This window comes from Lissotriton vulgaris, chromosome 6 (assembly GCF_964263255.1).
Source record: "Lissotriton vulgaris chromosome 6, aLisVul1.2, whole genome shotgun sequence".
Classification (NCBI taxonomy): Eukaryota; Metazoa; Chordata; class Amphibia; order Caudata; family Salamandridae; genus Lissotriton; species Lissotriton vulgaris.
Genome location: NC_141694.1, coordinates 1,096,754,917 through 1,096,777,733, shown reverse-complemented (window position 1 = coordinate 1,096,777,733; position 22,817 = coordinate 1,096,754,917). Strand labels below are relative to the sequence as shown.

Sequence of the window (22,817 nt, the reverse complement as noted above, 5' to 3'; positions counted from 1 at the left end):
GGAGAACAGCAAAATCAGCAGACAGCACGTCTCAAAGTGCATGGGTTCTCTGGCACTAGGGGTGGCCCTCATGTCTTGTGATATGTTCAAGTTCTCATCATCAACAGTCTAATGCCATATTCAGTGTCTCTTCTGTGGGTTCATTAAAATGCTTTGCTACTGTACGCAAGTGGGTCATGTGTGTAATTCCTCCTTCATGTGTTTTACATTCAAAGCAACCACCCATCACCAAGGTCGTCTTAACAGCCTTTCATAGATGTTACTATTTTATTTCGAAGGATGTATGAGTCCTGGGCAATGCCCTCCTTATGCAATCCCTGCTCCTAGACTCAGGTCGTGGCAAGGCACAGAGTTCCTGCCATCCTAGGGGCAAACCTGGACCTCCCGGAGTGCACGTTTGTATGGGCGCAATAATACTCTCTGCTGACGTGGATTAATTTTTCAATACCTTATTTTGCAAAAACTCACACTATTTGCTTTTTTTTTTTTACATCTGTGCCTGATATGAGAATTGTACATTTTTGTGCGTGGGGCTGGCCCTTTCCTTGCATGTACATGACAGCTGCACTGCTTCATACTGCTAGCTAGGTTATTACACGTAATGCATATTCATACATTCCGATTAGTTGGTCGGCTCATTGTTTGCGAATCGTTCAGAGTTTACTATCTTTTTTTGTAAATCTGGGTTTCTGGCTTTAGATATTTAAAACTCCATGACGCCTGATTCCTTCTGTTGAGCATGTTGGGATCCACCCCCTGTTACCCAGAGTTCTCGCCGAATTATTTTACAGAATACAAAATAATAAATGCTGATGAAAGCACACATTGTGATAGGACTATGGAAATGAATCTCTGGTGCATCAAATTCATGTACATTATCTTTCAGTTCGATGCGTTGTCTGGCGACATTTCTGGAATTCTGTATAGAAGAATGTGTAAGTTGAGAGATAAAGTGAAGAAAGATGCAAATAAGTTCGAAGTCCATTCTTCCTGCTTTCGCTTACCAGATGTACATCAGAATAAAGGTATACTTCCTAATTTGGGGAGTTCTGAACAGGTCCATAAAGGAAGGGACCTGCTTCTCATTTTCACACACAGCATCCTCTGGTTGAAGTCTCTAAAAGAAAAGGTGCTGCACCAAGTTAGTCTCTTTACACAAAGATACACATTCATTTAAACTGAAAAAACAATTTATATCAATTTATCTCCTGAAAAGTAATTTTCCAGGAAGGCTCATATTGAGATTGTAGCTTGGCAGATGGCATGCACTGTCCTGCAGAAAGAGCCATTCCATCACATGAGGCTATTAGCATGCATTTCTAATGCTATTAGATTTACACAGAAGTTACATATTTGTAGAGCATGTTGTAGGAATTATGTGCAAACAGAAGTTCGCAGAGCAGTCGGTGTGTTATTTTGCACACCGACTGGTTTGATTAGCGTAGCCAGTGTGTCATGGGCCCTAGTGCAAGGAAATAAATGGGCCCTTGGCTACTGTCTGGATCATACAATAAAGTAAAAATCAGGGTTCAGTGGGACCCTCAGACCTCTACGCCCCTGTGCTATTATACCTGCTGCACCACTGGTTTGCAACCTGCTGCTCATTTTGTGATGTGTCGCATCGCAAAATGGCATTTACAGTAGATCGCAAGATCTTCTTCATCTCTAATATGTCAGAGACAGAGAACCCCTGAATATGGAGGAATGGAAGCTTCCAAGCAACAGTGGACCTCCATCCCAGCATTTGAAATTCCTGCATGTCAACCAATTTTCTTTTTCAAAGCAGCCCACAAATGAGCAGGGCTGTCTTTTGAAGAAATAAAGGGCAGTATGTAAGGAATAATAAAGGGGACAGCGGAAAGTGGTCAACAATTGGCCTTCTGGACCACTCATTGCTCACCCAGGCCTCCGCGAGCATTCACAAGGTAGAATCTGTGCCAAGGGAAAAGGTTTCACTTTGCAAATGTTTTAACACCATATCAGATGTCTGTAACCTCCTCATATTGCACTGTAATGTATAAATTGTTTTCTGAATAAACTTATTTATGAACTAAAAAAAAAAAATGTCTGTAACCTGTCAAAGGGTCTCCATTGCACTGATCCATTGCATTGTACTGGCAGTGAGTAGAAGGATACCCCTCTCAGTAGCTATAGTTGTCTGCCTGATAGGTTAAGATGGAAAATAGCCCAATAGCCCATGGCTTGATTTTTTTTTTTTTTAAGTAGTCTGTGAACAGGAGAGAAAGGAAGACATCCGTCTGCACCTTCCTATTTACAGTGGCACAGAATGCAAGAAGCGTTGAAAGATTATTCATCCATGAAAATAAGACTTAGAGGGGCAGGTGAGAGACAATGGGGAGGGACACAAGGAAGTAAGAGAACTAAAAAGTAAAAGGGAAGAGAAACGAGGATAAGTAACGAAGGTCTGAATGACTTGTGAAGAGATTCAGAATGTAGGAGTGGGAGGGACACCGTAGAAGAATGGAATGGCTCGGAGGATGGTTGCTAAATATGAGCACGCTTGGTGGCCATCTTGGAATGTTTTTTCCTATGCTTTCTGAAAACTATCCCAAACTGGCCGACTGTGCAAACACAAGTCAGCTACTTTGGACTGCTTCTTTCATGTTTTTCGCAACAACAAAACAAAAAAACGAACATTTGTAAAGCCAACAGGTTTGCGCCCACTTTTACTGGTGAGACCTATTGCTGTGCCAATGCTTGTTATAGCGTTGAATAATTGGCAGATCTTCATAACTCTGTCTAGAGCTTCTTTCTGTATCATAATGTTGATTTTTTTCACTATTGTTATTGCTTTTATATAACAGTGCAATGCTCACTTTTGTTTCTGCATAGTAAAAAATGCTCTGTCACCGTTTCGTGGTATTCCTTGATATTTAAAATTGAAAAATGAAATAGGAAGAATTGTATTGACCTCCGTCTCCTGACTGGTCCTTGATCTAAATTATGAGTCGTTTACTTACATAGAGCACAGTCTTGTCTTTCGCAATGAAATGCTTCAAACATGAAAGAGCCTATCTCATGAAAAGACAACATACCTCTTTTTACCCACTGATATATCACCACCAAACACCGTCTCTTTATTTGATGATGTTAAAAGTCTGGTTGTGTTTTGTCTGTGACTATGGCAACCTTCATTGCAGAAATGTGGTGAAGGTGAACTGCACCAACGTTGTGTTTTTTTAAATACTTTCCAACATCACAAAGTTGACGAAGTTTATAAAAATTGCTGTATGAAAGTACTAAGAAGTAAGGTCTGGTGGTCTGGTGTTGGGAATAAAGCGAAAATCATGCTCTTTTTGGTGAAGTAGTTTGCTTAAAAAAGCTCTTTTGTAAACGGTTGTTTGCATCATATTTTGCCCGCAGGTGAAGTTGTTTGTCGATGACAAACTTTACATCTTTGTGAAGCAGAAAAGTTGTGACCTTCACAAACATTTGCTGGCAGAATTATAGTCGGCACAAACCTGCTTATTACAAACAAATTTCAGGATACAGGAAAATTGCATGGATCAGAATCCTAAAGCAAATGTCTTGGGTGGATTGATGGACTGATATGCCAAAGGAGAGTGGACAATTTTCCTGTACCTATAGTACTTTTTGTCCTTTCGTAATTTCTACTTTGTATGGCTAAGAGAGAGGGGTATAATGAGGATAGAGTTACTATGCCTTCACTTCCTTCTTTGCTCATTTTGCACCAGGCTGCTGTCCTCGATTTTTTGAAGAAGAAGCCAGTACTGTATTTTCTAACTTCCAATGCCAACGCCGTCCATCTAATTTCCAGCTCTGATCAGTTAAGAACGTCTCCTCTCTTGGGTCATGGCTAAAACAGCGAACATTGCAGTCGCTCTTTCAAAGAGTTACGCTCGCCCAGCAGACAATCCGACCTTATACCGCCACTCCCTGGGGTCATTGAACCCGGATCGAGCGCCTTAGCGGTTGTTATCTGTGGCAATCTCACCCACGCCTCTTGCGGAGCAGATTACCCTTTGGGGCCGAGGCCGGTCAACGGACCTGAGTCGGCCATACAGGTCTGGGGGTGTGTCAGTGATCACCCCAGAAGGTGATGGCCCTGACGGTGATCAGCCTGGAGAGGCAGGAGAGGGCGCCTCTCGGGTGTGGTGATCTTGCTGCCTACATCAGACTGCCTCGGCACGGACAAAGTACCATAGGGGTGCAGGGGCAGTCAGGATTTTGGGGGGGGGTGGTGGTGGGCACACAGCGACAACGCAGCTCTGCCACAGGTCTCCAGCTCTTCTCCCGTTCTAGAGGAGGGTGCCAGGGGGTGGCTGGGCCCCGAAAGTGAGAGGCACTGTGAGTATGGCTGGTAGGGTAGAAGGCCCGATGGCGAGCGGCAGGCAGGGAGAGGACTGGTGAGCGGCCCATCACGCCACTATACTCTGGAGTTACAGAGTTGGTGAGGTGCGCTGCACATGGGTGCCACCCTACTGCAGGGCTTCCCATGGGACTGAGAGAGAGGGCATCCCGGGATGCTGCCTGAGCTGAGCTGAATGCCTTTCACTGGACCCGACGGGCCTTTTCCACTGCCTGGGGTATGGGGGAAACCTGCACGGAGCTGCTTGAGGTGTGAGGACCTGGCGGTGACCCTCGAGGGCTTTGACAAGATCCTATATAAACTGCTGGCCCCAAGTTTCGCCCCGGTGTAGATTAGCCTTGGGCACATGTATAGGTCTTAGAGTGCACTTGCTGGCGTTTACTGCCTTGCAGGGGGTGTTGCTTACTGTGCCCGGCTCGTACTTCTTTGCCTCATAGGTGGAGAAGTGTGGCTCACTGGTTAGAGGAGGCATACCCTGAAGCAGAGGTCAGACCCGGGACCAGGGTTCAATTCCCAACGCGGCAGGGTCCTGAGCCCAATTGTCCACGGACTCGATAATTCTCGCTTCGGTGCCCACTCTAATCACGGGTTCACACTCTGCAACTCTGGGCATTAAGCTTGCTTAATCTCCACTACGGCCCCCGCGGCGGGATGCCTGGCTTTCACCTTGGGGATGCCCAGTACGGGTTATCTCACAGGGAAAAGCCAGGACGGGTTCCCAAGGCAAGCGCCGAGATGCCCTAGGGTAAGTCGAGCGCTATATAAGAACACACATACATACATACATACATACATACATACATACATAGGTGGACATTGGTAACCAGATCTACGAGGGATGTGGGCCAGTTTTGTGCCTTGACATACGCGAATTGTCATAGCCTGTGCCGGAAGATTTCCCCCCCTGCTACACTCTGGGATCTTGAGCAAGAACTTGCACGCGGATCTGTATCCCTATGGTCGAAAATGGCTGGGGCCTGTAGAGACAGACATAGCCTGGGGTAGGCCTGAGGCTGTGCGTACAGTGGGCCGGCCAGCTGCCTGCATCTCTTTCTCTTTCTCCTTCAGGTGATCCATCAATGGGACTTTGGGATGTAATAGAGGCCCACTAGAGCTGTGAGGGCCTCAACTGTGCACCATCAGGAATGTTGCCATGATATGCAGCTGGGAATCTGTGCAGGCGCTCAATTGCAAGGAGTGGTTTCGCATACAAATAAGACTAATGCTCCAGTGTCCCTATCTCACTGCAACATCATCATGGAATGGGACAAATCAGCGACAGCGGCCTCCCAGCAGAAGATTGTTAAGTACAGTATTCAAAATGCTCCTAGAGGGGAAGCGGGCACGGCAGGGGCTGCCCCAGGTGTTTATCGACACACACCTCTCCTCTTCTACATGCGATTCAGGACCTCAAGGTCACTCTGGAGGGCAAGATGGGGGAACTCAAGGTTGACCTTGCGTTAATTAGGCAAGAGCTCCGAAACACTCTGCACGGAGTAACTAAGGTGGAGAGCAGGGTATTGGAGAATGAGGAAAAATTGAATGAAGAATGCTTGGCCATTCTGCAGCACCTGGTGGGGCAGCTGGAGGCCTGCGCTGAAGACATGGAAGGGAGAGCTAGAAAGAATAATCTCCACCCCATAGGCATTTCTCAAGGAGAGGAAGGCTCCACGTCAATGAAATTCATGTGGGGCTGGCTGACCAGCTGGGTCCTTAAAGAGGATGTGTTGAGCCACTACTTTGTGGAGCGAGCACATAGAGCAAAGATTCCTAGGCCCCACATCGGCACCCCTCCTCGACCTTTTATTGAGCGAGTCCTCAGCCATGCCGATAGAGATACCATCCTCAGGGTGGCACATAAGGCCTGCCAACTGGCATATCACTGCTCCTCAGTGATGATATTTCCAGACTATAGCTTGAAAGTACAACACCGTTCCTTCCAGGAAACTAAGCAAAAACAGTGACCCATTGGGATCACCTACATGTTTTTATTTCCAGCCCACCTGAAAGTAATCTTCCAAGGCAAAACCTTCTTTTTTGACTCTCCCAAGGCAGTCTCGGACTGGATCAAGGAGTGACCACCGTGACACACAAAGCAGATGCTTCACTTCTGGGAGGAGGGTCAGGGTGCAATGAAGGACCCTCGAGAGAATGACGCACAGACTTGAGAAAATGTTTGCGGCACAGAGAGCGGAGGGCCCGGTCTCTGGCTTCTGACCGTGCCTCCTCCAAAGGGGAATCACCCACACAAACAGATGGATGCTCGGCTCTCTCTGGCACGGTCACCAGCTGTCCCATAGAGTGCAACTGGGGTTTCAACAGTGGGATATATACACATGTTTCACACTCTGTGGAGCTTCGCTGTTCTGTTGGTCAGAACCCCATAACTCTATTTTAGTTGCGGATGGTTTGTGCTGGGGAGGGGGATTTGGGCAAAAGCAGTGAGACACATCACACAACAGCCCTATTGGCTTTCGTCCCTAGTCAAACCACAACAGGTACTTCTAATTCATGAAGTATGGGGGGAGTTGTGAGTGGGGGTGGTGTTGGAGTATTGTTTTTGGATGTGTTTTTCCTTCAGGGCAGAAGTTGGGTGCAGTGGTAGGCCGGATGTACACGATCCTCTGACACAGAACACAGACACACTTAGGCCATGGCTGACCCTAACCATCATAGGAGCCTGGGGCAAGGACACATGGCCCTAAATACACTCACACTTCTGTCGTGGAATGTTAATGGGATGTTAGATAAAATCAAGAGAGGGGGGTGCTCAGACAGCTCTGAGGATGAACTCAGACATAGTGATGCTTAAGGAAACCCATCTTTTGGGCAATAAAGGCCTCTTCTTGGCCCATAAAGGTTACACCCAGGTGTACCACTCTGGATTCCACCATGGCTCTCGAGGCACAGCGTCTTAATTCGAGAGCGCGCCCCCTTAGCGATCTCCACGATATGGCACGCTATGTAGCAGTGTCAGGCACTCTCCATGTACACCCCCTCTCACTGATCTGTGTCTACACCCTGCCTACCTTGTACCTTGGTCTTCCTGGCTAAACTTGGGGACCTTATATGATAAATGACGGAGGTGCCATGGTTGATAGGTGGTGAATTTAATGGGACATATGACATGACCCTAGACCGTTCTTCTGCCACCACTGGCGCTGGCCGGGGGCCTATGCTCCTTGCTACTTTTGCACGCAACTGAAACCTGACAGATGTGTGGAGGGCATACCACCACAGAGAGAGGGGTTATATCTTCTGCTCTGGAGCATACCGCTCCTGTTCCAGATTAGACTACTTTTTCATGCATATCCAGGAGAGTCATTGGGTACTTGATGTTAGATTATTAGCCCGTGGACTCTCCAAACACTCGTTGGTGGTGATGGAGCTAGCTTGGGGCCCTAGGGGGGCAGGGATGAGATGGCGCCTAGACGGCTGGTACCTTCAAAAAGATGATTTTCAGGAGTTGTGCCAGCAATTCCTTGCCGACAATAGGGAATTTGTGACGTCCAACATTACACTCTAGAAAGCTGGGAAGGCCAAGCTTCAGGGTCGTATCATCAGCTACTCCAAAGGTCAAACGGACATGGATCGGCGGAAGGTGAGGGACCTCAGAGGCTTACCACTGGCAGAAAACGGTTCACAGGTGACTGACTGTGAACTTATCGTTAATGTCTTTGCAACCTACTACTATTCGCTGTACAGTACAGACTCCTTGAGCCCCCACGCAGACCTACTCCAAGTTGTATCAGATTTGCTGATGCCTCACCTGCCTTCCGAAGAGTGCGAAGGTGTGGAGGCAGAGGTTACCTGTGATGAGATGTGCTCTACCTTGACTCAGCTGCGTGCTGGTATAGTGCTGGGTTCTAATGGCTTTCTAGCCGAGTTTTGGTCCCTGTTGTGGCCACAGACTGGCTTGTTACTACTAGAGACCTTCCAGGAGGCCTTAGTGAAAGGAGAACTGCCCCCAGATCTTAGAAACGCTGTGATTATGGTAATATTAATGCTGGATACAAAGGGTACCCACGGTGAGCATTTCAGGCCGATCTCGCTCTTGAAATCAGAAGCCAAAATCTGGGCTAAACTGCTGGCCACCCGTCTAGCAGGAGTCATTACTCACCTCGTGCTCCCCAACCAGACCGGGTTTATACCCAACCGAGCTACCCAGCATAACCTACGAAGAGTTCACAATGCAATTGCCCTGAGTAGGACCTTCCAAGGTCACAGAGCCCTTCTGTCCATCTATGTTCGGAAGGCTTTCGACTCAGTGGACCGGATATTTTTGTTTGCCCTCCTGACCTGGGTTGGATTTGGTCCAAAGTTTGTGTGATATGTGCACCTTCTCAACACCAAATGGGTGACCACTGTACAGGTTCGAGGGGTGGCATTGGGATGGTCTCCCGGTAGCGTGGGTGACCCGCCAGAACTGTCACTTGTCACCTCTGCTGTTTGCGCTGGTGATTGAGCCCTTAGTAGTATGGGTGAGGGTCGACTCGCTTCTTAAGGGCTTCCAGGGGACTAAGTAGATAAGGACTTGCTTGTTGTAAATATTTTCTTGCAAATTAAGCTGCATACAGCTTCTGACAAAGTTAAGTTTCCCTGTTACATTTGAATAGTAGCCCATACAGACGGTTTTTTGCACAGGCCTATGGTGAGAGAAAATCTGTCTTTGGCAAGGCCTTCTAAGAGGTGTTACTTACATCAATGTGGGATAGAGGCATTGCTTTGACTACTGTGATTAAGCTTTTGAGCAGAATAACATGCTATATTTTTGAGTAAAAGTGGAACTAGAATAGTGCATTCTTAATTTACAATATATGATTGGAGAGGCCAATGGCTAGGGTGAAGCCAATTGGTTAGTGACACCAATGTAAGATGGTTACACCCAGCGGGGTAAGTTTTGCAGGCCATTGCAAGACCGATGAGGGGAGGTGAGTCATCATAGTAAAGAAGACATTTGGTTTGGCTTGGTTTTGTTTGAGAGAGAAGCCTATAATCCAGCTCTCTAGCACTTCAGAATGTTTTTATATGAACCTTGTGTGCTGGTCTAGCTACATTTAAATATGTAAAAGCTGTCTGCATACTGCTGAATACTTGCAACCACAAAACTATGGACCGTAGTGGAGCCATTTGGATAATGAATAAGTGGAAGAAACAACAGATTCTGGTGGTAACTCACATGGAAGAAGAGGGAAGAATCTTGAAGATTCTATAGTGATGAATTGTGTTTTGTCTGCTAAAAGTGACTCAGCCCATTGTGAAATCGGCTCACAGATGCACATGTATGAGGCGAGAATGGATAGAAGTAACTGTTGATCTATAGTGACAAAATTCACAAATTCATCAAGAAGTGAGATTAGAAAGAAAGTCCTATCATCCTTATCCTTCAGGGCATCACCAAGTGTTCGAAGTGTGACTGTCTCTATGCTGCACTATGGTCTGAATCCCAAGTTGTTGTACCTGGAAAGTGGTTTGATACCTTCTTGACATCGGGATAGGCATAAGAGTGAGGGAGGTGGGAGAGCCTAAATTGTGTTATTTTTGTAGTGGTGTAACTAACTGGTTTTGAAAGCATAAGAAAGTATTTGTTAACACAGTGATGCATCAGTGATTTATAATAGTGAAATAGCACTTACTGGTGAGTGAGCAGGCTTTGAAGATGAAGGCAGGCCTTGCATCTTTCCCATAGACTGATGCAGTACCTGCCAGTGTGGAATGCTGCATGATGGACTATAGGGAGAGGAGGCATTCAAATGTTTGCTTTTGTTGTTTTTAAACCCTCTGTATCATATCTGGGAAGAATTAATTTATTCTTGAAACAATCTCATAAGGTGTGGTAAAATGTCAGGATGCAGGCTCAATGCAGACAGATTAATAGCCGTAGGCTTAGACAAGCCTGAAGATTGTGGAGAATGAGACAGTGGAAACTGAACTGGCTGTGAACACTAGGCTGCCATCATTAAGGGGTTATGCTGTCTTTCCGACGCACCAATGGGCTCCTTGAGCCTGTCGGAACAGGTTTAACATCGACCGCCGTCATCCTAATACAGTGGTCGGAGTGTAAACCTACCATGTTGAGTGGAAAGCATCCGACCGCTGGTTGGAGTCTTTCCGCCCGACATCATAATGAGGCTTATCCTTCACGTTTAGTTTCCCTCCAGTTACATTTCTCTATTGGTTAATTGGCAGTGCACAATACCCTACGTTTTATCTCCTTATCTCCCTTCAAGTCCGGGTTGCAGTGGCATCCTGGAGTTCTCATTGCTAATAAATTCTAATAGTTCCCTCTGGGCTATAACAGTGTGTGATGCATCATTCCTCCAGCATAACCTTTACCCAGCCTGTAACAATCCATTCCAAGAGTGAATACTGTTATAATGCTCCTCACTCATTCCCTTTCCGTTTAATCCAACCCCCCCTCCCCACCATTGCTGCCATAGGTGTTTAATTCACCTTTTGCCCTTTTCCACCAGGGATAGCAGTGGTTGTCAGAGGGTCTGGTCAACAGAAACTTTGCAACGGCTTGGAAAAAGATTGTGCAGAATAAAGTTACCAGAGGATTTGCTGTGGGTGAAAGTATGACATTGTTCTGCATACTGTCCATCAACTGTTGTTTTTGCATTTGTCACCACGAGTGGTGCGGGTATGCTCAGACATGAGTCCCGTGCTCTCCATGCCACTGGAATCAGCCCGAAAGCAGTCCTAGGATGCTTTTTTCCAGTCCAGGGAGGATCTGATTTGGCAGTTCAGGCTGGACTGTTCCCATGGGCACAGGGTCAAGACTGATTTGCATATGACTGAGTTCAAACTGGAATGGCATGGTGAGCAAAAAACCGATAGATTTAGGCCCACATCTCTGTACTGAGGTGAATGTATGACATTGTTCTGCATTCCGTCCATCAACTGTTGTTTTTGCATTTGTCACCCCGAGTGGGACGGGTATGCTCAGACGTGAGTCCCATGCTCTCCATGCCACCTGAATCAAGCTATCCTGGCTGATGAGAGCTGAAAGTCCGAAACCTGTCCTAGGATGCTTGTTTCCAGTCCAGGGAGGACCTGGCTTGGCAGTTCGGGCTGGACTGTTCCCATGGGGCACAGGGTCAAGACTGATTTGCATATGGCTGGGTTCAAATTGGAATGTCATGGTGAGCAAAAAAACGATGGATTTAGTCCCAGATCTCTGTAATGGGGTGAATGTATGACATTGTTCTGCATTCTGTCCATCAACTGTTGTTTTTGCGGTGGAGTTCATTTGAAGCGGGAATTGCTGGACTTATTAAGAAAAATTTAGAGATTGTCTGACTTTGTTCTGTGTTCCCAATCTTCTTCTTGTCACCGACCTAGGGTTTGCTAAAGTAACTCTCTTGAGAGCTCCATGGGCAGATATTATCTGCGCTAGCCTACACATAAAATATAAAGGCTTATTTTTTTTATTTATTTGTTATTCTGGTGTGTTCTGGAGGAGATGGTCTTTAGTGAGAATGCGGAAACTAGATTCTCCATATTGAAACTATTCAGTGGCCATTTAAAGACTATGCTGGTTTTTGTCAATCTTTCAACTTTGAGTTTTCATTGAATTTATAATGAAGTTTCACAAAATGCTGTTAAAAAATAACGTAAGATGGTCAAAACAGGCATAGGAAATTAAATACAAAATATGTTCCATAAGAAAGTAACTAAGCAAAAGCAGAATAGGAGAAGAATGAACCGAAAGGGTATGAAGAATATCTAGGCATGGCCATTTGGGGAACAAAAATTGGTTTTGTCACAAGGAGTATCAAAGGTGAAAAATGCAATTTAGGTAGCTTAGCAAACACTATGAGAGGGAGTATTAGTAGTAACAAGATGTGAACTATCTTAATGGACAAGACGTGAAATATTGAAAACAAGTTGAACATGAAAGGGAGATGAAAAAGAAATCTAACAGGACCAACCAATACCATTTGGAGTGGGTTAAAAGAAAAGATGAACAAGAAGGAGAATGTAACAGTATTCTAGAGATAAAAAACAAGAGGCAGGACAATGGTTTAATATCATGAAAGTTGAGAAAGGGGTGAATTTGTTGGATGTCAAAGTTGAAAACAACAAGCAGAAGAAGAGATCTGAGATATACTTGGGAAAAGCGAGAGGTTAATCAAAAGTTACCCCTAGGCTTCAATTTGAAGTGGAAAAAGGAAGAGAGTGAGGATGAACATGATGAAGAGAGTCATAGAGTTTTGACAATTTCAGGAGCGAATGTTTAGAATATGATGTACCGAGTGGGATTAATTTTCATGGCCTTAGTTTATACTTGAGCTAAGAGTGCAAAGGAGAGATGTTGTCAAACATAGAACGCTTTAAATATTTGCATCTTGCACGTTCGTTCCAACACCCTCTCTGAATATATGCACCTTGCTATGGAAATTTACATGATGTGAGTTTGTCTACAATTGTAAACTTTAATAACATTTGTTTTTAAAAAAATGAAGAGAGTCATAGAGAGAAGCAAGAAACTGTCAAAACAACAATAATTTCAGGCTAGAGCTATTACAATGAAGAGAAAGGGCAGCCATCCAGTGTTAGAAGCAGATATGCAATTTGAAATTATATTGTGAAAATTAGAGTCAAGGGAGAGAAAAGAGACACAGACCTAGGAAATAATTATGTTGAGGTGGCAGAATATGGTGAAAACATAAAAATAAAGAGTATAAAGCGAAAGAGAAAATAGCAGAGGAAAGATAGCAAGAAGTTAGATCAGGATGGAAAAAGGCTAAACAGTCAGATTGTGGGAGAAGTGAGGAAATAAAAAAAGTAAAAAAAGAAATGTATGTGGAGAACAGCATTCACATCGAGTGAAAGTGGATGAGGAAAGGAAAAGGAAGAGTGTTGAAAGATGAAAGGAGCAAGAAAAGGATAGAGAATAATGGGGTCAAAAGAAATGATAACGTAAAAGTAAGAGCAATGGTTTGAGAAGAGAGATTGTCAAGGTGAGTCGGATAATAGGAAATAACAATGTGGAGAAAGAGATTTGGGGTGAGGGTGGAAATCACCAGGAAGGAAAAAGAAAAGAAGAAATGAAGAAAGTAGAAAGGATGGCAAAGAATCCAAGACACCGCAACAGAAAATGTGAGGACTGTGAAGACAGTACATGATTGTCATGTTGGGGATAGGACATCCCAGCAACATGTAGTGACCCATAGGTGTTTAGAAGGTGGATGCCATACCCGTCGGCTGCAATGATGTCAGGGAAGTGTTAATAAAAGGGCCCAAAAGTTTTGCCTCATGGCTGACTACCAGTGAATCATACCCAGGTGCCTTTGTCCATTTATTTGGCAACCGTGTGGCCTCGTCCATACAAGGCATACACAGCAACTTAACAGTGATAAAAACAGAGAATACAGATTGGAGAAAGACACATATTGATACTCAAATGAGGTAAAGAAGAGAAGTGGGGAGGGGTGATATCTATTTTTCACTAGAATGACAAATTTGCAAATGTGATCTAGATGAATAAGAGTCTCCATGCACACTGTTTGTTAGCGGGTACTAGTATCAGAACAAGAATCCTTTGCTATGTTACTCTTATAGTTACTTTTGGTATTAGTGTCCTCCAGGATGATTTTATGTGGAGAACTTGAGCAACACAGAGGGGCCAATGTCATTTATCTAGCCATAAAAAAGCAAGTTACTTACCTGTACACTGTGGTTCTCCAGTATTGATATCTTTCATAGATTCACATGCTTGAATCTTCCCCGTCGTCATGGTAGGAGTCTCACGGTATTTAAAATATAACAGTATGAAAGAAAATGTCATGAAAAACAAATGCAAAGTGAACCAAATTTTGTCAACCTATTGTCCTCCTTATAAGGTCAAACTAACAACCAATGAGCTGCCAGCCCTGAGACCACAATCCCTTGCAGAGCCATGGTACCTCAGATTTCAAGCACAAGTGTAGAGTAAGTTTCCCATCATAAGATAAGAGTGGTTTGCCTTAAAACAGGGAGGTGGGCGGGCTGCATGTGAATCTATGAAATATATCAATACTGGAGAACCACAGTGTACAGGTAAGTAACTTGTTTTTTCTCCAGCATTGAATCTTTCATAGATTCACATGCTTGAATCAGAATAGAAAACAGTACATAAAATCCAGAAGAGTGTTTTAAGGGCAAAACTCTTTTGCTCCTTCTGAACCAAAAAAACACTTTACAACCTATAAGTTGAAGCAAAAAGACAGTAGCTTGTCTGTCCCAAAGGTTAAAACAATAAAGACTAAATATGTATGTATAACTATATACGCATGGAATCACAACACATATTTATGTATATACAGATATAAGATTCTGAGAAAAGTACCTTAATGAAATAGGGAACGCAGTACAGCCTGTCCCACCACCGAATCTCCTTTCCATTCTGCATCCAAACAGTAATGTCTGGTAAAGGCATGGACATTTGACCAAGTTGCCGCCCTACATATGTCCGGTAGTGACCCTCCCGTGAACAGTGCAGCAGAAGTAGCCAGCTTCCTTGTCGAATGAGCCAATACTTTCAAAGTCAGTGGTCTGCCTGCATTCTCGTGACAAAATGCAATTGCTGAAGAGATCCACTGGGATATTCTGTTTCTAGACAAAGAGTACCCCTTCCTGGGAGGAGCAAAAGCAATTGATCTGATTTCTGAAATGTCTTTGTCCTATCAAGGTAGGGTAGAAGATGTAGCCTTATGGCTAGAGCGGTAGACCTCGAAGCTGGGGAACTGGGTTCGAGTCTCGGCAGCGACGCTCAACATCCTGTGATTCTGGCCAAATCACTTACTCTCCCTGTGCCTAACAAAAATGAATGTGTCTATTTGTAACTAAACTGGTTCTTATGTAAAGTACTCTGATACCTGATTTCTCAGGTCTAGTTCACGCTATATAAAACTCTAAACAAAATGTTAAATTTCAAGCAACGTCTGACATCCAGCGTGTGAAGAGATCTTTCCACTAGGGAAGTTGGCTTCAGAAAGTATGTAGGTAGGACAACCGGTTCATTCAGATGGAAAGAACTTAGGACTTTTGAAATGAACGTTGGATTTGTTCTCAGCACCACCTTACCCTTCTTGAATTGCATGAAGGGTTCAGAAATTGAAAAAGCTTGTATTTCACTAACTCTCCTGGCCCATGTCAGGGCTTGTAATAGTGCTGTTTTCCAGGACACAAACTTTAAGTCAACCTTATGAATAGGTTTGAAAGGTGCTTTCATCAGCTGTGCAAGAACAGTGTTCAATTGCCAGGGAATGGCTGGATGCTTTATTGGTAGAAATACTCTGAAAAATCCTTTCATAAACTCCTTTGCTACTCTGGCAGACCAAAGAGAAACCTGTCCCGGTTTTCTCCGGTTCCTCGATATTGCAGCTAGATGCACTTTAAGAGATGAATGGGCTAAACCTGTTTTGGCTAAATGTAGCAAATTCGGCAGTATTTGCTTGGGCGTTGACTGAAGAGGGTGCAAAGAGTGATCCAAACACTATTGACAGAAACTTTTCCATTTTTCAGCATATGTTTTATTGGTGGTAATTGCGCTTGAGTGACTGAGAATATCTCAGCAGTCTTGAGGAATATTCAGGGATTGAAATTACTGGTCATGAGGTTCCAAGCCGACAAATTCAGAGAGCTAATGTGTGGATTCATCACTTGACCCGTGCTCATGGAAATCAGATCCTGTACTGGCAGAAATCGAATGTGAAGGAATATCGACATTCGAAGGAGTTCCTGGAACCAAAACTGTCTTGGCCATGTCAGTGCTATGAGGATCAGATGGTACGGTTCTGATTTCATCTTGCGTATTACCTTCGGAATTAAAGGGAATAGTTGAAATGCATTGGCAAACATTCCCATCCATCGTAGTTGAAGAGCATTCCCCCACTAATCCTTCTGAGGAAATTTGCTGGCAAACCTTCTGCATATCTTTTTTTCTCTTGTTGCAAATAGGTCTAGACCTGGAGTCCCCATTGATCAAATATCTGTAAAATCCGATGCCAATTCAACTCCCATTCGTGGCAGAGTTATGAGAATCTGCTTAGGGTCTGCCCATGTGTTGTGGACTCCTGGAACATGTTGAATCGGTAGAGTGATATTGTGCTTTAGAAGCCACTGCTAAATCTCTTGAGCCTGAGAGGATGTTTGTGATTTTGTTCCTCCCTGCATGAGCAGGTAAAACAGTGGTAGTGTTGTCTGTTCTCACTAGAACTAGAAATGCTTGTAGGCCTGAAAACACAGCTTTTAGTTCCAGCAAGTTGATGTGCATCAGAGCTTCCTGAGAGTTCCAGTGACCCTGAATTTCCAGATCCTGTAGGTGCACTCCCCATACCTGCAAGGATGCGTCCGTTGTCATTATGAAACTGGAAGGTAAGGCTTGAACAGTAGTCCTGTTGAAAGATTCGTTCTTACTCCCCACCATGATAGATCATTCCTCCTTTCTGGAGTGATAAAAACAAGATCCTCGAATGATCCTTGAGCCTGTATCCATTGCAAATCGATTTGCTCTTGAAGTGGCCGCATGTTAAGTCAACAATTTGGAATTAATGGAATTCATGATGAAAGCATCCCAGGCATAGATTTGTACATTCTCACTGAACATACTCTTTACTTCTGATTTGAGACACTAACTTTAGGATTTTTTGAATGCATTCTTCTCATGGGTATGCCTGTGCCTTTGCCTCTCTTGTGTTCAGTACTGCCCCTAGAAATAGTAGGGTTTGAGATGGTACCAGGGAGGATTTCTCCACATTAACTCTTAGGCCTAGGGTTTGAATAGCTGACGACAAGCTCTAAAGGAGTTTTGAGCTGAAGGATATCTAGGCCCTTTTACTAGCCAGTCGTCTAGATAAGGATAGACCTGGTGTCCTTGCTGTCTCAGAAACACCACCACTGATGCCATGCATTTTTTGAACACCCTTGGTGCTGACCGGAGACCACAGGGCAATACCTTGAACTGATAGTGGCACCCGCCTCCTCGAACCTTAGGTAACGTTGATGTTTGACGTGAATAGGTACATGAAAGTATGCGTCCAAGTCTCCTCTGTTTAACATTAGGAGAATTTCTTGTAGAATTGCATTCTGAAGAGATGTTTCTTCATATATTTGTTCAAACCCCTTAGATCCATTACCTGCCTCCATTTGGTACTTTGTTTTTTCTTTATTAGGAAAAAATGGAAGTAGAATCCTTTTCCTCAATGTTGTTGAGGAACCTCCTCTATCGCTCCTTTCAAAAGAAGGTCTGAGATCTCCTTTAGCAATGTCAGATGATGTTTCTTGGGGCTGTGAGGATGTATAGTTTTTTTTTAAATGAACTCTAGGTTGTGTCCCTGATGAATGATGTCTAACACCCATTTGTCCAATGTTATTGCTAACCATTGTTGGTAATATTGAAGAGGTAGTGGTTCTGATGATGTTTGCGTCATAGCGAGGTGGGTGGTGCTCTGAAAGTGTCACTGATGTCTACCACTGTCCTGTGTCTTTCCTCATGCCACAGGTCTTCCGGTCGTCTGTTGTTGATAGGGTACATTATCAGTATTGCTGCTGACTTGCATATTGGCGGAAACCCTGTTGTTGATAGGGTTGGTATCTATATGATTGAAAAGACGGCCTTTGTTGGTATTGGCCTCTTCCCCCTCTACCTCAAAAGGACAGATACTGCTGATGTTGCAGTGTTCCTAGTGAGCGTGCTGTGTCAGTGTCAGCCCTAATACCTTGAAGCGCATCATCTATATGCTTCCCAAATAGATTTTTGCCATCAAAGGGCATGTCGACAATCCTGGCTCCGGACGGAAAGATGTAGCTTTAAGTCAGCCTTGCCTGAGTAAAGAGATTGATTGCTCCTGCCATATTCCTGAAAGCTACTGATAAGAAGTCCATGGCTACATCTATGATCTCGAAGGCTGCCCTAGCATCTTCTTGTAAAATCTGCATCACCTCTTCCTTCTTATCGACCGGAAGATGGTCTAAAAAAGGTGCCAAATCAGACCACATTTGTCGGTCTTACCGACCTAAAATGGCTAACGTATTTGATGCCTTGATGGACGTGTCTGCCATTACTACGAAATGCTTTCCTGTATTATCCAGTCTTCTACCATCCTTTTTAAGAGGAGAAGAACATGTAGCCATAGGATTTCTTGAGCAACTCTGGGCTACTTGCATGACCACCGATTCAGGTCTTGGATGACCAATTAGACATGCAGGAGACGATTCCGGAGCCTTATATTTTTTCTCCATTCTTGGAATTGCTTCTGGTACTGAAGCCGGACTTTTCATAATCTTTATCCCCTCTTCCCATATGTGGTTCACTATTGGAATGGCCCGGATTGATTTAGCGGAATCCTTAAAATTGTATAGGAAACAGTCTGCCTGTTTCACGGGAAGAGGAAAGTCAAACCTCTTCCAGGCCAGCTCTAGCAGTTTCTGAAAACCTCCAATATCTTCCGGCCGAGAGTTTGCTGGGGACACAGGCACCACATCTTGAGTCAGCTTTCCCTCTTCTGGTTGGTCCTCCACATCACTCTGTATATAGTCATCCCTGATGGCTATCACTCTTGGAGGTAGTGCCTTTTGTGTAACCAGTGGCGGCTGTGAAGTCTCAGAAGAAGGTGCAGCCTGATGCACACTCGGGGTGGTAGGTGCCGGAGCATTAACTTCCGGGAATTATTTGTAATGGTCGCTTACCATGTGTCTTAGGTCTGAGATCAATGAAATTGGCACTGAAATGGTATCTTCCTGTGGCGGCAGAAGATTATCCTCTTCCTCCTCAAAATCATAAATCTCCTGAAAGGATTCATATCTATGTGATTTTGGAGGTTGGCGATCTTCAAAGGAGAAATCTGCCTCTAAATACTCCGACTTATCCTGATATTCTTCTTCATTAACTGTATCCTGGAATTTTACCTTGAGTTGAGATGGACTATAAGCAGGCCCAAACGGACCTTCCTCCTCCGATTCCTGCACTTCCAATAAATGAGAAGGTGGAAGTGGCAAGATTTTACTTCAAGATACCAACTCAGATGACCTTCTTCCGGATTCAGGCATCATGAAGAACTTTTCTGACTCTGTCAACGAGATCGTCGACGGTGCCTTCCTTTTAATCGTTATTGTTGTCGACGAGTGTTTCATCTTTGTCAATTTGAAAACTGTTGTCGACGAGGTCAACGTCGTAGCCGCCATCAACGAGGCAGTTGACTTGGTAACTGTTGTGATCCCTGTTGTCGTCAGTGTTGCCGTTGATAATACTATCAGTGAGGGACTGACTGTCGACGATCTTGCTGCCCTCGTCGACGGGGTTGCCGTTGACGGGGTCTTTCTTCCCACAGATATTTTAAGGGGAGAATGTGGCACTGAGGAAGATGAATCAGACTTCCTAAGAGATGTGCTCAGAGAGAGGCTAGCAAAATGTCCTTGGTCTTAGAGACGTTAGGCTTATTAGTATCAGATTTAGTGGAAGCAGACTCCAGCTTTCCTTTGCGTTCTGGAGTAGAATGAGCCTCTTCAATGTCCAAATCAGTCTCTGATCTGGATTTCTTTTTCTCTAGCCACAGAAGTAAATGTGCCTCTCTGTCTTTTATAGTTCCGCAGAAAAGGTCCTGCAATGTTTACAAACCCTGGGAACATAGCTGGGATGTAAGCAGTATAGACAGTCCTTGTGGGGGTCCTCAGAAATCATTTCCAATATGAAGAAAAACAATACCTCTTCCCTGGGTAAACACCCGTTACAATGACGGTGTTTCAACGCGGTGCCATTGCAACGCGACTTTCGCATCGTAGGCGGGATTACAGTGCATGCATTCAATACGCATGCTACAACGTCGCAGTGATATTTACATCGCTAGCGATGACAACCCAATGATAAAGCACTTGCAAAAACATTGCCAACTCCTTTGTAGCGCTTCTGCCCGCCTTCAGGGGGAGAGGAGGAGAGGGCAAAGCTGTAATAAAGCATTTACAAAAAACGTGAAGCACTTAAAAAAAGGTTGGTGATATGACAGATGAAGCACTTTAAAAAAAAAAAGTGAAGCACTTACAAAAACATTGCCAACGCCCAAAAAAATTGGACCAAAGAAGGCTTTGCGCGACATGTAAGATGTGCAGGGTGTCTAATTTTTTGGTACAGGCTGTCTCATTTTTTGTGCAATAGAGGCTTAAAAAAAATGGAGAAGCACTTACAAAAAGATTGGCAATGCCGCATTGTAGCGCTTCTGCCCGCTTCATTGACCAAAATTGTGGATGGATGCATGATGGATGGATGGATGGGTGGATGGATGGATGTTATTTTAAAACAGTGCTGATAAAAGTATGGATGCATGATGGGTGGATGGATGGGTGGCCAAAATTGTGGATGGATGCATGATGGGTGGATGGATGGATGGATGTATGTGTGGATGGATGCATGATGGGTAAATGGATGAATGAATGAATGGATGCATGATGAGTGGATGGATGGATAAAAGTGTGGATGGATGCAGGATGGGTGCATGGATGGATGGATGGCCAGAAGTGTGGATGGGTGCATGATGGGTGGCCCTCTGAGGCGCTCCACTCTTACTTGGTTGGTTGATTGCTTTATTTCGATATGCATATATCTTAAAAGCATTACAAAGAATAAAAACAGCATGTCGAAAAATATGACTGTACATTAAGAATAAAAAGAATAAAAACACAATTGGTCAGAATAAATTAGCTAAGACAGAATTAAATTGATATGGACAGTCTTTTTAGTCGAATCAACCAAGCCCATTTTAAAAACTTGGAAACAGCCCAGACAATGGGAGGGGCTGTATTAGTTAATAGAATCCGGAGGGCGACCGTATGCTGGCGAGTGACCAGTTCTCTGCAAATTGGTTTGAGCCATCGTGATCTAGGGCGCCCATAGTCCGCACATTCGAAAAGAAAGTGTGGCACAGTCTCTGGTTTGTCAGAACATAGGGCACAATGGCATGATGCTGGCTGGGACTTGTTCCACCTGGAGCAAAGGTCGGCAAGGGGTAGGGTTCCTAATCGGAATTTAATGTACAAAGACCGTTCCATGGCGATGGTAATTAAATCCATGTAGGGCTCGAAGGCAACAACATCTTTTATTAACAAAAATGCTGCGGTGGCTTTGCAGTGCTGCTGGTTGCTGATGCGCTTCGCGAAGACCCATTCCCAATATAGTTTTTTTAGGGACTCCTTTGGGGGGGCTGAGTGGCTGAGCCAACAGGATTCTAGACCTAGATCCCCTAGAAGTTGTTTGATGTCCCTGAGCCATTTAATCTTCTGCCAACCATCAGAGCGCATCACCTCTGCTAACCCGTCAGCGTAGGATTTTAACTCCGGAACCCTCCACAGGCGAGCCCAAAGCAAGAGAGGGCGAAGGCGTGCCTGGTCCCCAATTGCTTTGCAGCCTACATCCATTAAGACCGGGACTGTCGGAGTACTCAACGGGATGGCAAGGAGGTCTTTAATGAATTTGTTCTCGGCCTTGCTCAGAGATTCCAATTTACCTAGGCCCCACAGTTCGGCTCCGTAAAGTGACGCGGATACAGCTCGGGCTTTATAAATGTCTATTAATGGGGCAACACATTGTTTGGTTGAATTGCTGTACTCCTTGAGCAGGGCCCCCCCCACCCTTTTATGACCGATTGTCATTTTGTTGATGTGGGCGGACCAGCTCATCGCATCACTTAAGCGGATTCCCAGGTAATCGAATTCTGCCACTCTTTCAAGGGGGGTGGAGTTCAAAATAGGGGGACGGCCAAGTTTACGAGGGGGGTGCATGACTAAATACTTGGTTTTGTCCACATTGATGACTAATCCTCTGATGGTGCAAAAGTCCTGGAAGCGGTTCAGGAGTTTCTGGAGTCCTTGGCGGGTTTTCGAAATGAGGAGGGTGTCATCGGCGAACAGCAATGTTGGAATTTTTATGCCTCCCAAAGTGGGGGCGTCTGCTGGTTCGCCGAGCAGGTGCTCTACCACCCCATTGATGTAGAGGGAAAATAGGGTGGGAGCCAGAACACATCCCTGCCGCACTCCCCTCTCGACCCTGATCTTTTCGGTCTTTTCCCCATTCAGACCCCATCTAACCTGAGCATAGATGGCATTATGCAATTTAATGAGAAAGTTTAAGATGTACGGGGGAATCCCTAGGCCATACAACACCCTCCAGAGTTCCTCCCTAGGAACCAGGTCAAAGGCAGTCTTCAGATCTATAAAGGCCAGGTAAAGACTGCCTTTGCCTAGCTCCACCACCTTCCAGTACAATAACAAGAGCCTGAACACTTGTTCAATAGTTCCGGTTCCTGAACGAAACCCGGCTTGCATATCAGACAGAATGTGGTTGTCATCCACCCATTGTGAGATCCTCCCCAAAATGGCTTTCCCCGCCAGTTTCTGACTCGAGTCTATTAGGCTTATGGGCCTATAGTTCCTAGGTAAGTCCCGACAACCCTTTTTGAAAATTGGGACTACCTCGGCCCCTTTCCAGGAG

The 22,817-nt window shown here is 44.7% G+C and overlaps 1 protein-coding gene across 2 annotated transcripts in view; it reads right to left on the bottom strand.

Annotated features, from left to right (window-relative positions):
- Positions 1 to 22,817, bottom strand: part of LOC147708470 (solute carrier family 22 member 2-like) — a 545,897-nt gene that overhangs the window by 154,788 nt on the left and 368,292 nt on the right. For both annotated transcript variants that reach the window (XM_086927158.1, XM_086927159.1), the window contains exon 6: positions 1,005 to 1,117. In XM_086927158.1, coding sequence (XP_086783284.1) covers positions 1,005 to 1,117 — 113 coding nt within the window. The remainder of the gene's footprint in view (positions 1 to 1,004; positions 1,118 to 22,817) is intronic.